Raw genomic sequence first — 12,601 nt, forward strand, 5'->3', positions numbered from 1 at the left:
AGACTATGCTAACTCCCACCCTTAATAACATGTAAAAAGCAGACCAATATCGCTAGAACAAATGTTACTATGTCTACGCTAACTCCCAGCCTTCTTAGTAAACTGCAAAAAAAGACCGATATATTGCTAAAACAAATGTTACTAAATCCATGCTAATTCCAAACCGTCTTAGCAAAATGCTAACGTTACTGTGACTACACTAACTCCCAATATTGTTAGTAATATGTAAATAAAATCACGCAGTCCAACTCGGCTACAGGTTAGCCGCACTAGCATATTCACAATAACGGCCATCCTTGTTTGAAACTTGTAAAAGGACAGGCCGACATTTTGACAGTATGCTGTGCACCTCTAAGAACCCTTTCAACATCAGTAATAACAACCAGAGTTAATCCATATAAGGCATTCCAGGTTACCATGCCCGCTATTGCTTTTAAATGCACCCTCTAGCCTGTTGCCGAAAAATATGATAAGCTCTTTTTAAAGAATCAAGTAAAAGCTTCTAGCCTCAATGGAGACTATCGTCTTTTATTTTTTTTAAAAAAGAGAAAGCAGCAGGTGCTGTTGTGGACCTCTCCCACATATGCAAAAGCACAGATATGACTGTAAATGAAAAAAACACATATACACAAGTGGAGCGGTCTCTCTTCAGAGCAGGAACCTCCACAGGCTACACCTGGACCAGGAGATGTTTACCTGCCTCTAATACTGATTTGGTCTACGTTCTTCAGAATTACACTAAATCACATTTCCATAATCCAGATGTAAGTGCTCTTTACTAAGTGGTTCACAGCTCAATGAAAGTTGTTCTTAAGGATGTGTTACCAAGTGTTGCATTACTTTTGCTTTTATTTTTAGAGTGTAATTGCGTCATCTCCACTGTCTCCATTAAAAAAACCCTAAAACACTCACTTCAACAACAACCTCAACATCACTCCCTTTCTCTTTCTAATAAACTGTAAATCCCGATGTTCCTTGCTCCCATTCCCTTACTTCTCCTGTTCTCCAAACCATGCTGCTCTGATCTTTCCACCAAACAGGCCGTGAGTCATCCCTTCCTTTTTTTTCTTACCTCTAAATTCATACCGTTGATCCCTAAACCTTTTGCTGACCAACACACCTTCCCAGGTGAACTGCAGCGTCGATTCCCACATGTCCTGTCGTTTGCTAGACTTCACCTCGATTAAGGAGCTTCTCTTTATCCCCCACACAGCCTGGTCGTTCCTAACATACAGCATAAAAAAAACATACATTTTAAGCCATTGCAAATATTTACAAATGTTACATTGCTGAACTAAAAGATACAGTATAAATTTTTCCCTACAATTGTGCTTTTTAAAAAAAAAAACAAACTTGTTTTTATATTTCCATAAACAATTCTGTAAAATCGACCTGTTTAAACATAAAAATATGGATTTATTCACGGTTTTTTAATTATTATAAAATGTATCATTTTTTTAATGTTTTATTCTCCATTTATACAAATTCTGCCTTTTCATTTTTATGCTGTATGTCAGGAACACGTCCCAGGTGTTTTTTGCCATCATTCTCATGTTACAGCTCTCATCCTAATCTGATCCAATCCCTGGAGTCCTTAAATAATCCTCCAAATTCCATCAAACACAAACGTCCCGCTCATGCAGATTCATTAAAGACTACATCCGACCTTCTATGCAGCCACACCTCCTCCTTTTCATTTAACCCCCCCTCCATTCTTATCGCTGGAGACCCCACTCAGCCAGTCTGTGGGGGTGAGGGCGCCTCAGACACCTTTAACCCTTTAAGTGCCCAGGTTACTCATATAGCAGAGAGGACGGACGCAAGATTTCACCTTGCCCTCTGATTTACTAGCACTCAAACACACACAAACGCACACGAGTCCAACCGTGTTACGAACCTGGAGGTGCAGGTATTTCCCTTTCCTTCCTTCTGCACGACCTGGAAGAGTACACAGGATGGAAAGAGGCAGGCATGCTGGGGCAGGGTGTGGTGGTAGGAAGGTGTTTTTTTTCTACTTCCAGGTGGCAAACTGATGAATACATATGACATAAATATGTATGACAGATGACCGTGAGAAGCTTAAGCTTCTCAGCTCTGTGGATGCTCGCCGCATGTCCTCCGCTGTGGGTGGCTGCATGAAGCTGTGACACACTGGACAGCATCGCTCAGTCCCTTTGGAATCTTTAAAAAAAACACACTTTTCCCAAATCTATATAAATGTTTAAGAATTGAGGTTTTGCACATCTTTGTAGCAGTGAAGTTTACTATATTTCTGACACAAAAAGCCAGTTCTAACCCTATAGAAGAAGGTTTGACTGATTGTGCGTGATTTGAATTAATACACTTTTCCCCCCAAACTCTTTTGAATAAGGAGGATGCCATAGTTTTTGCTATGCGCTCAATTTATGTTAGTTTAAAGTCCCACTCTGATCATATTTTAATCTATTTAAATCGTTCTCAGTGGTCTTTTAATTTTGATTATGAGGTTTTTTGTCCAAATCAAAAAAGCTGTTTTGTTTTCATTAGCAATTCACCTCTGAGTTGTGGGCTGGACTGTTAAGCCGTACCCACTTCCCATCATCCACCTGTTTACGCACTCTCCCACTACCCCATCTTAACAGTAGGGGTGCAACAAAAATGGTGAACAATATTGGAGCTATCCAGCCGTACTGTTTGGAGTCAGATCCCAGCTCAGACGAAGAAAAAAAAGAGGTTCTTGATCAAGTGCAGGGGTCTGCAACCTGTGGCTCTCGAGCCATATGAGGGTCATTGACCCCTCTTTTGTGCCTTTGGTTGAAGAATCATAACATGCTTTTAATTTTAAATATTAAGTAGTTTTGGACTATAAACCAAATTTAGCAAAACTCTACTGTATTCAACTCTAGTTTAGTTTAGGCCCCTGACTACAATACCCATAATGCTCCTATAATCTACCAAGCAATTTGGGTTGTAGTTCACCAAACTTTAAAAGTTTGACTCATTTTTGTGTCTCACAGAAAGCCCAACCAGAATACATACTTAAGGCACATTATAATTTAAGGTGGACTGTCTATTATTCAACAAAATTCAAGGATTTTAAATGGACCATATGGTTAAATTAAATTAGCTAATTTAATTTTAGTTAGATTTACAGATTTTGGCTGAAATCCACCAATAATGATGAATTAAACTGTGTATATTTTTTTAATATTTTTTAACACTCAAGACATCACACTACCTACTACAATATTTGCCTCTTTGACAAAGTTATAAACGTTTTTTCTATTTAAAAAAAATCAAATTTATGACTATGTTATGTTTATGTTATTTATGTAAAAAAAATGTTAATTTATATTTATCATAGGTGTAACTGAAGTAACAATAAGTATTGAAGTACCTATTGTTACTTCAGTATAGTAACGATAAAAACAGTTATATTTTTCTACATGGTGAAGTAAGATGTTGTGGCTCCTACTGGATTGAGAGAAATTGACCTGAATGGCTCTTTCAATGTTAAAGGTTGCAGACCCCTGATCTAGTAGATAAATCGGAATTTAGCAGAGAACTTGCAGTTTCCATGTCACAACTACAGTCTTTTTTAAGTGGCATTATTTTTCCTGATTCACATAAAAAAATACTTAGAAATTCAATTTTAAGGATAATTTTCTTGAAATATGTCATCCATCATCAGAGAAATGCTACAAGAACATGCTAAAAACACCAAAAATATTCTTTAAAACCTGTTTTAAGACCAGATCATTTGCTATGATGCTGCTACCCTTCAACCTGAAAGATGCCCAACTTTCTTTTTATGTTCTTATTACACAAGTCAGAAATAACCTTAGCATGATGGAACCTATCAAATCACTATCTGGCTCATAGGTTTGCTGCAGCAACTGGAGAATCCCTCCACCGCATCGCCCTCCTCAGCATGAGTTAGCAGGATGACACCTCTTTCACATTTCCCCTCGCTCTTTGCACATATCTCTTTTCTGCTTCTGTTAGCCGCACCACAGCTGAGCTACAGTGCAGTTATTCCAAAGGGGCAAAACAAACCTAGCATGACAGCATATAAAAGCTTCATACTTGTATGTTATGAAACAGTACGCTTCTGGCATCCATCATCCCCCACCCCCCAAAAAATACAGAATTTAAAATGTTTAATGCTGAACTGCATGCTGTGACATTACACTTCCAAAATGCAATTCTCCTGGAGTGATGCGCACAATTCCTGCTTTGTTGAGTTGCGCATTCAAGGAGGATGGCCTGAGTGTGTGTTGTGCTGTGTTAAGAATAAGAAAGTCTTCCCTTTCTACTAAAAGTTTGTGACATTGACACTGTGCGACAGGGTTCATTGACCTTTATGGTGTGATTAATAGTGAAGGAAGCCCTGAAGTAGCCCATGGGAGACATAGAAAGAACAGATTGGTCACTCTAGGGACCGATATATATATGTCTGTACAGCACACTGCAAAAACAGGTTCTCAAGAATTCAAAAATGTGAAAAAAAAGTCTCAAAAAATCTCCCAATGTGGTAAGAAAAAATGTCTTACCAAGAATTTGTATTCAAAGGAAAACATTCTTGTCATTAAGACACCTTTTTCTTTACAATTAAAAAACTTTCTTCATAAAGTGAGTTTTTCTTGCAAGACATTTTTCTTAAAACATGAGTCCTCTTACTTTTTTAAGATCCAGTTTTTGCAGTGTAGAAGCCAGTTTTAAGGGCTTAGTGGGCAGTTGATTGGTCTTTGTTTACTCCACCTGAAAATCCCAAAACGAGCTTATCTGACATGACATTTTGGTGTTAACGTGAGGCCAAAATGACTACAAAACCTTTGTTTTTTAAATCTGTTGTTGTGTAAGCAGGGCTGATTTTTTTTTTAACCTCTTGTCTTGGGCATCACTTTTTTAAGTCTGCTGAATTGATTTAACTATACAACATTTAACTGGGACACCTATGAGCAAGCAGTTCAAAGCCTTATTTTCTTGAAGGGGCGTAATGATTAATCGTTTTAATCAATGAGTCTGTTTAAATTTCTACGATCCAATAAGATATATCCATTTGAGGATTAATCAAATCAACCTATACCATTATAAAATTGCTTAAAAATGAAATAAATCAATCATATCAAAACTGAAAAATAAAATTTGGATTGAGGCACGGTAAGTTTATTTAACTGTATATATGACAAAGTGCCATTGCTTCAATCCTGCCCAGGTATTTAACACTCAGTCTGAATTTTTGGCTAAAGATGCCCTAAATCAGTGAACCGGATAGTTAAAAATGAACCCATTTTGACTAAGAAACTTATCGTCTATCACGAATTATGATCATTATTAAAATCAATCGTTTAACTCGTATTTTTTTGGCCGGTAGGCAGCTAAGTCTCCAGTCTACAGATCAAGATCCCTGCCTAAACGTGTTGTCTTTTGTAAGATAAATCAATCTTATACAGTATCCCCCCACTTAATCACATTTCTTTTTTTTGCGGTTTCATGTATTCGCAGATTTTTTTCAGTAACGCTACTCTTCCGGTTTGTTGCAGTCTGTCAACTCGAGACATTTGAATGAAATTTATGCATCCAAAGGAGGTGCTGCACTGCTTGAGGTGTATCTCCGCACAGCGAAGTGCGGACGGCTCCTCTCCGCAAAAGGAGCGCCCCTCCGCTCTCCATGCCCTGCATGGAGAAATGGCATCAACTCACTCAGAAGCGGTCCACAAATAATCCTGATATGCTGAAGAAGATAATCGTGGAGAATAATTATCATCTGAGGTTGGTGTTTATTATTTGAAGAAGGAGGAAGCGCTCCTGATTTTCAGGCACAGAGTGGCACTCCTCATCTGCCTCATCAATACGCTGTCAGTGCGGTTGCTGTACAGTCTTTTGCTCTAAATTTAAAAATAAAAAAGCTCTATACATTCATCAAAACTCTGATGTTCTTTAATAAATGTTTTACAAAGTATGATCAGAAGTGTTTTTGATGAGTATAGATCGGTAACGGATGTCCTTCGCCCGCAGGGTAGGGGTTTCTCTGTATTCGCGGATATCTCCGGTCCCTAACCCCCGCAAATAAGGGGGGAATACTGTATATAAAATTTATTAGAAACAACTAAATTATGCTTTTAATTTTAGTTAGCCAAACCAAGAACGAGGAACTGTGATTCCAACTGCTCTATATAGAGACAAACATGGATTTGGGATCAAAATCAAACCACACTTGGAATGACAGGTGTCAGTGTTGGGGTTGGAGGTGTGTTTCTTATTGATGATGCCCGTCCCGCCGTCCTTCCTTCTTTGTCTGTCTCTCATAGATGCATTTTTCCTGTTTCTACCAAACCCCCCTTCTCTCTTGTTGTGTCTTTCTCTTCCTGTCTCTGTGTCTGTGTGTGTCTTTCCATGTGTTGCTCTTCTCCTCCCTTCCCCCGCTGTCCGTCCATCGTTCGCTCTTTCTGTCGCTGTCTTTGACTTTGGTTGTCTCCACCTCGGCTCAAACTGGACAGGAGCAGCACCCGGTAAAGTTTCTCCTCCGTCCCTCCGCGCTCGTTTTGCTGCTCGCCATTACCCGGATCAACTTGGCTTCTCTCTCTTTCTTTCTTTGTTCTCCTGATCGTTTGTGTTTCTGCTGACCGTTTTTTAAAAACTTCAAAACCACAAAGAAACCTGCTAAAAATCTTTAGTCCATATAAATTACAGTATATTTCACTTTTTGTTTTTTTTTTCTCACAAACAGCAACAAAATGGTGCACCACTAAAATGTCTTTGTTATTAAACATGGTTAGAGCCTGTATTTTATTATTTTTTAAATCTAGGTATGGAATTGAAGTGGATTATTTTCAAAGACAGTGACTGTAGTAATTAGGATAATGCATAACGCACACGACATATTTTTTATTCTGACATTATATCATTTTAAGTTGCAGATTAACCCTCCTCCCTCTTACGCTAAAGGGACAAAATGCAAAAACTAATATTGCGTAAAATGTCATATTGCGACATAAAAAATAGTACATGTTAAATAAATTAAAATGACTTAAAAACAGATATATAATAATTCACATTATAAAATTGTGTTTTAGGTAAGATGAAGGTTTTTAAATCTTTCAGTGTTAAACTTACTGTCAGTCATGACAGCAAAAGTTTGTTTTTCTCTAATCTGTATGGCGTATATCTATATCCCTTTACTACCTGCCTTGAAGGTCCAAAGCGCCCATTCACCCATCCACACATCTCTGAATATTAATTAGGGCTTTCAGAGATACTTTCATAACTCTTTCCAGCTTCCTACATGTCAACACTTTATGATTGTAGGTCTTGTTGGGTCTCTTTGGGCCATGGTTCACATGTTTCTTAATAACAGCAATATAAGACTGACGTGTTTTTGAAGGCCAGGGCTGCTTCTACTGTTGCCATCAATTAGACTATAGCTTTATCTTGCACTTTTAACATTTTGTGTCCAATACAAGCATTAAAGCTACACTGGTTTTACAGGTTACCAGAACACATTTTCTGTCCTGGTTCATGCAACTTTTCCAAGTAATCCAAAGGGGTTCACACCTTCAACTGTAAAAAGCCTAAAGTTTAAGGTCAAGTAAAAGTCAAACTGAAATGTTTCCTGTTAAGCACATATTTTGGTGGTGTACCGTTTTTAATTGCTGCTCTAGGTTATAACTCTTTAAAAGCATGACAGAATGCTTGTCATTCACAGGTTCGAACAGTTTTCCTCATCATTATGCTCGCATGTGTCAGTGCGCGTGTGTGAGATCTTGTCAGTGTGTATGCATAAAGGTGTTGCCACTTCCTAACCCCAAAGGCCTAAATGGGCTTTACTCTAATACTCTAAAGCCGCTCTGATAGAGAGACCTCAGTCCCGCTCAGCTTCAAACCAGGAACAGTTATTGATTATCGGCTGAGTCTCCCCTGCATGCACACACAGCCCTCGACTCACAGACACCTACGACTGCCAAGGCTCAATCTCAGTCAATCACCGCTAAATTGAATTGTTGTACGCTTTCTGTCACAGGAATCAGTTTAAGAGCGAGCCTTGATGAACGACCGCTCTCAGACTTGGCAGGATTCCACGCGCCTCCCGCTTATCTTTTTTTCTTTTCTTTTTATAAATGCCCCATAAACGTACTGTAAAGATCAGTTCAGTCATTGTTGACCTCAGCCACACACCTGTACTGGTTTGTGGATTCTCCATTTTTAAACAACCGATTATGGCCTAAAGGAGGAAATAGTTTTCCTCCTCAGGTCGTTCTCGAGGCTCTCGGAGTTTGTTGGTGTCATGACAGGGGATGCTGTATTTGTCCGGAACATTTTTGATCAACAGACTCTCATCTTTGTTTATGTCTTCTAAAACTAAAGTTTTTAATAAACAAATACAAATACCAACAAAGCGCAAGTTATAAAAAAAATGTTTTCCAAGAATGCAACACTTGAAGTCCAGGCTTCATGCTTTCTCATCCAAAAACACTTTTTTTTTTCTACTGAAATGTTTCTGAAAAAGAAAGAAAGAGGTTTGGCTGGGCACTCTGCCGAGAGATGCCTGTTGCTATGCAATGAGTGAATAACGGAATTATGATGGTTCAGATCATAATGAACAATGACGATGGTGCTTTTAATGTCCATGAAACCACATGGTCAGACAGCCGACCAGACTCGCTGGTTTCATGTCTGACGTCAAGTCTTTTTTTTTTTTTTTTTTTTTGACATTTTGAAGCATGTCACTTGTTTTATGAAGACATTTAGAAGGTGTTTCTTTGACACTTCTTCTTGATCTTTGCTTGGCCTCTAGGGGGAGCAGCAAAGGCAAAGACATCAGTACAATCAAATCCCTGCGGGTGCTCAGAGTGCTGCGTCCACTAAAGACTATTAAGCGCCTGCCCAAATTAAAGGTAATGTATGGAAATAACTGTGATCCACTCAAATTTGGTGGATTGGTAGCCATTAAAGACTTTACTTCTGGATGAAAGAAGAAATATCCAGGTTCCAATCCCATAACCTACCTTAGATTGTGTTCCTATAGTAGGAGGTTAAAGAAATGTGGTTTCCTGTTCTAGACTTTTCTCAGGGAAATCCTCTTTCTCTATAAGAATGTTTGAATATTCTTATGAGGAAGTGGAGAACGGGGAGACCACTTTGACTGGGTCTGAACTTTTACTCAACATTGAAACTGGACACCTCTGAGGCGCTAATTGAGTTGGGTGTGAACACAGCATGGCCAAATAAAGGCATAAGCAGGGTGTGTCCGGCATTTACCCAAAAGTAACTGGGATAGTCCCTGCAATCCCACTGGGTTCAGAGGAAAATCCCTGCATTGAGCGGCCATATTGGATGTATTTTTCTACCCTTTGACTGAGTCACTGAAAACGTCACAGACCCAAATCTGAGTCCCTGATTGGTTTATCGCACTGCAAGATCTCAGATTACGTCTGTACATTACCTTAAGATTGAAACTTGACCACCCCCCGCCGCACAATCGTGTCTGGTGTAGATGCACAATAGCTGGCCCTCCAAATGTGATGGCCTGCAAAAATCCACAATTAACCAGAGAAATGAAAATGGCCAAAAAACAACAACAAAGGATGGAAAGACAGATGGAATATGAACAGACATTTAAAAAAAAGAAAGTCTCCTTGTTGCTGAGAGTTCTCTGTTTAGACACTCTTGTGCCAAAGGAATACATATAAAAATGGAAAAACTCAAAAAAACAAAAAAAAAAATCCTTAACAAGTCAAAAGCAACTGTCCTGCCTGTCCCAATCTGGGCTTGAAACACAGCACAAGAGGGATTGGAGCTAAGTTTCTGTTTTTTGGGGGGAACTACCATTGACATGAATAGAGATGGATAAAACAAGCCAGTTACCTTGGGTTCCAACAAATAAAAGTCAATTTAGTCGCCATTTTTCCATGGTACGGATATCGCCCAATTTCACCATTTTGCGACCAAACGACATTAGCAAGCAGTGATTCCTCCAAGAATCTGTCAGTCTAACATGTTAAATGTTTGAGGCATTTGATTGACTAGTTACAACTTGAAAATCAGAAAAAAATGTTGTTTTAGCGAGAACATGTTAAAAAGAGACACCAGAGTAAGAATAGCTTTTCTGAGAAACAGAATGACTGAATAATGGCTATTTATTTTTCAATAGAAGTCAATGGGATCTTGGCTTTCTGGGATCAGTGGGTACTTCCTGTTTGGAACGCGAGGGGGGAGGAGATGATCAGTCGGGTTCTCTCTTTGTACTGTCGATGGGAACTACTCTGCTAATGCTTTGATGAGTTTATAACTCTTTTCTTTTAGAGAAATGAGAGTTGGAGTGTGCAAGAGAAGCTCTCATTTGTTATTTTTAGGCAGATAAAGTGATTAAACAGGTTGTGGGTTTTTTCACAAATCTTCTCTGTGTGGTCCTGCAGGCTGTCTTTGACTGTGTGGTCAACTCCCTGAAGAACGTCCTGAACATCCTGATTGTCTACATGCTCTTCATGTTCATCTTTGCTGTGGTGGCTGTGCAGCTCTTCAAAGGTCGCTTCTTCTACTGCACTGATGAATCCAAAGAGTTTGAGCGCGACTGCAGGTTTGTGGGGGAAAAAAAAACAAGAATGCAAAACATGGGTAAATATTGAACTCATTTGGTGCACTTGTTTGTGTAAAATGTATGCTGTGTGTGTTTTTGCTGCAGGGGCGAGTACTTGGTTTATGACAAAGATGAGGTTAAGGCTGAGAAGCGGGAATGGAAGAAGTACGAGTTTCACTACGACAACGTGGCTTGGGCCTTGCTCACCCTCTTCACGGTCTCAACTGGAGAGGGGTGGCCACAGTGAGTGGACCGTTCATACAAACAGACTCCAATGATTCAGATCAACGGTTTTTCAAATGTCATGAGAACGAAGCTAGCGTGCTCTTTTTAGGGATGTCTCGATCCGATCTCATACCGTATTTTACAAAATATAAGTCTTTGTTTTTTTATTGTTTAGCCTGGGTGCAACTTATACTCAGTCAGGAGCAACTTATTTGCGACTTTTTATCCAAAAAAGATAGGCTCATATCTAAGTTATTTTTCCACTAGCAACCGGTTGCCCTTTAGCGGTTGTTTTTGCTATCAACCACTAGAGGGTGCTGTATTTTAATCTAAAAGTCCTAGAAGAAGAAGTGTCATCAAAAACAATCATGGAGGAGAATTGATTCTTTCTTTTTTCACCATGGCAAATATAAAAGTATGACTTATATGTGGTTTTCTTCTTGATTAGACGTTTTTTGCTCCAGCGACTTATAATCCAGAAAATATGGTAGTTTCAAACTCTGTCAGAATCAGATGCTACACCCTGACTAATTATCACGTATATTATTAGTTAAAAGTTGATAGTTTCACTATTTTTGATTGATATTGATCAAGTTACTTCACAAAAACGGCTCTGTTAAAGTAATAAACAATAAAAGACAGTTAATACAATTAAAATTAGGAACAACCTGGATCTGTTTATTACATTTGTTCATTTTTTATGTGTCACAAAAGTATCGGATTGGAACTCTGTTAATTGATATTTAAAATCAAAGTACTAAAAATAAGAAAAAAAACCTGATTCCAAGTTTTAAAATGATCCATATGTTAGCTTAGCACAATTTTCTGTAAAGTTTCCAGCTGCAGAAAAACCCTGTTCTTGAGTAAAGAACATCGTTTTAATCCATTTGTTTTGGTGTCTCTGCCTTGCAGGGTGTTAAAGCACTCAGTGGACTCCACAAATGAGAATCAGGGCCCGAGCCCGGGTTATAGGATGGAAATGTCCATCTTTTACGTGGTGTACTTCGTTGTCTTCCCTTTCTTCTTTGTAAACATCTTCGTGGCTCTGATCATCATCACCTTCCAGGAACAGGGGGATAAGATGATGGAGGACTACAGCTTAGAAAAGAATGAAGTAAGCAGAGCATCAGACTGTTGACTCTTATAGTTTTCGACTAGATACAATACAGAAGTAATGCTTACAATCTCCTCTTCTTCTGTCTTATCTCAGAGAGCCTGTATAGATTTTGCAATAAATGCCAGGCCCCTGACACGCCATATGCCAAAGAACAAGCTCAGCTTCCAGTATCGTATGTGGCATTTTGTAGTGTCTCCGCCCTTCGAGTACAGCATCATGGCTCTGATTGCACTCAACACCATCGTTCTCATGATGAAGGTATGAGTCAATGTCATTTTTTTCAAATAGTACAGTAATGATTAGGCCGTGTATTGGCAAAAATCACAGTTAAGTTTGGTACAGTACCTGCATACTGTACTGAAGCCATTAAACTTAAAAGTCAGTGTCCATTCATCTTTTAATCTATTGGACAAGCAGGATACAGTTAAGCTCTTAGATCCTCTGTAGATACATCACATCCGCTGAAATTGATGATGTCTTTTATACCCAATCCTACTTCACTTGACTTGTTACTTGACAAGTCAAGGCAATCTGTAGTCCACCCTTGCCAGTAACCTGGCATCTTGGGCTCAGAGGAGAGTCCAGACCTGGCCTGTCATGTAGTTGGGGAAAACCTAGGTGGTTTTGTCCACAGGCTCCTTTCCGAAACAGAACTGAACACAGTCCATTATTGTTAGTTGTGAAGCTGGACATTTTTACAT

General features: G+C 38.9%; 1 protein-coding gene across 20 annotated transcripts in view; it reads left to right on the forward strand.

Moving 5' to 3' along the window:
- Positions 1–12,601, forward strand: part of cacna1ab (calcium channel, voltage-dependent, P/Q type, alpha 1A subunit, b) — a 162,560-nt gene that overhangs the window by 100,925 nt on the left and 49,034 nt on the right. For 15 of the 20 annotated variants that reach the window (XM_036210818.1, XM_036210814.1, XM_036210822.1 and 12 more), the window contains exons 26-32: positions 1,041–1,043; positions 6,483–6,494; positions 8,777–8,876; positions 10,398–10,558; positions 10,664–10,801; positions 11,696–11,897; positions 11,994–12,158. In XM_036210818.1, the coding sequence (XP_036066711.1) occupies positions 1,041–1,043; positions 6,483–6,494; positions 8,777–8,876; positions 10,398–10,558; positions 10,664–10,801; positions 11,696–11,897; positions 11,994–12,158 (781 nt within the window). The remainder of the gene's footprint in view (positions 1–1,040; positions 1,044–6,482; positions 6,495–8,776; positions 8,877–10,397; positions 10,559–10,663; positions 10,802–11,695; positions 11,898–11,993; positions 12,159–12,601) is intronic. The other 5 variants (XM_036210813.1, XM_036210823.1, XM_036210824.1 and 2 more) reach the window with 2 other exon arrangements.

The sequence above is a fragment of the Oryzias melastigma genome, unplaced genomic scaffold (genome assembly GCF_002922805.2).
Source record: "Oryzias melastigma strain HK-1 unplaced genomic scaffold, ASM292280v2 sc00251, whole genome shotgun sequence".
In the NCBI taxonomy this organism is placed as follows: domain Eukaryota; kingdom Metazoa; phylum Chordata; class Actinopteri; order Beloniformes; family Adrianichthyidae; genus Oryzias; species Oryzias melastigma.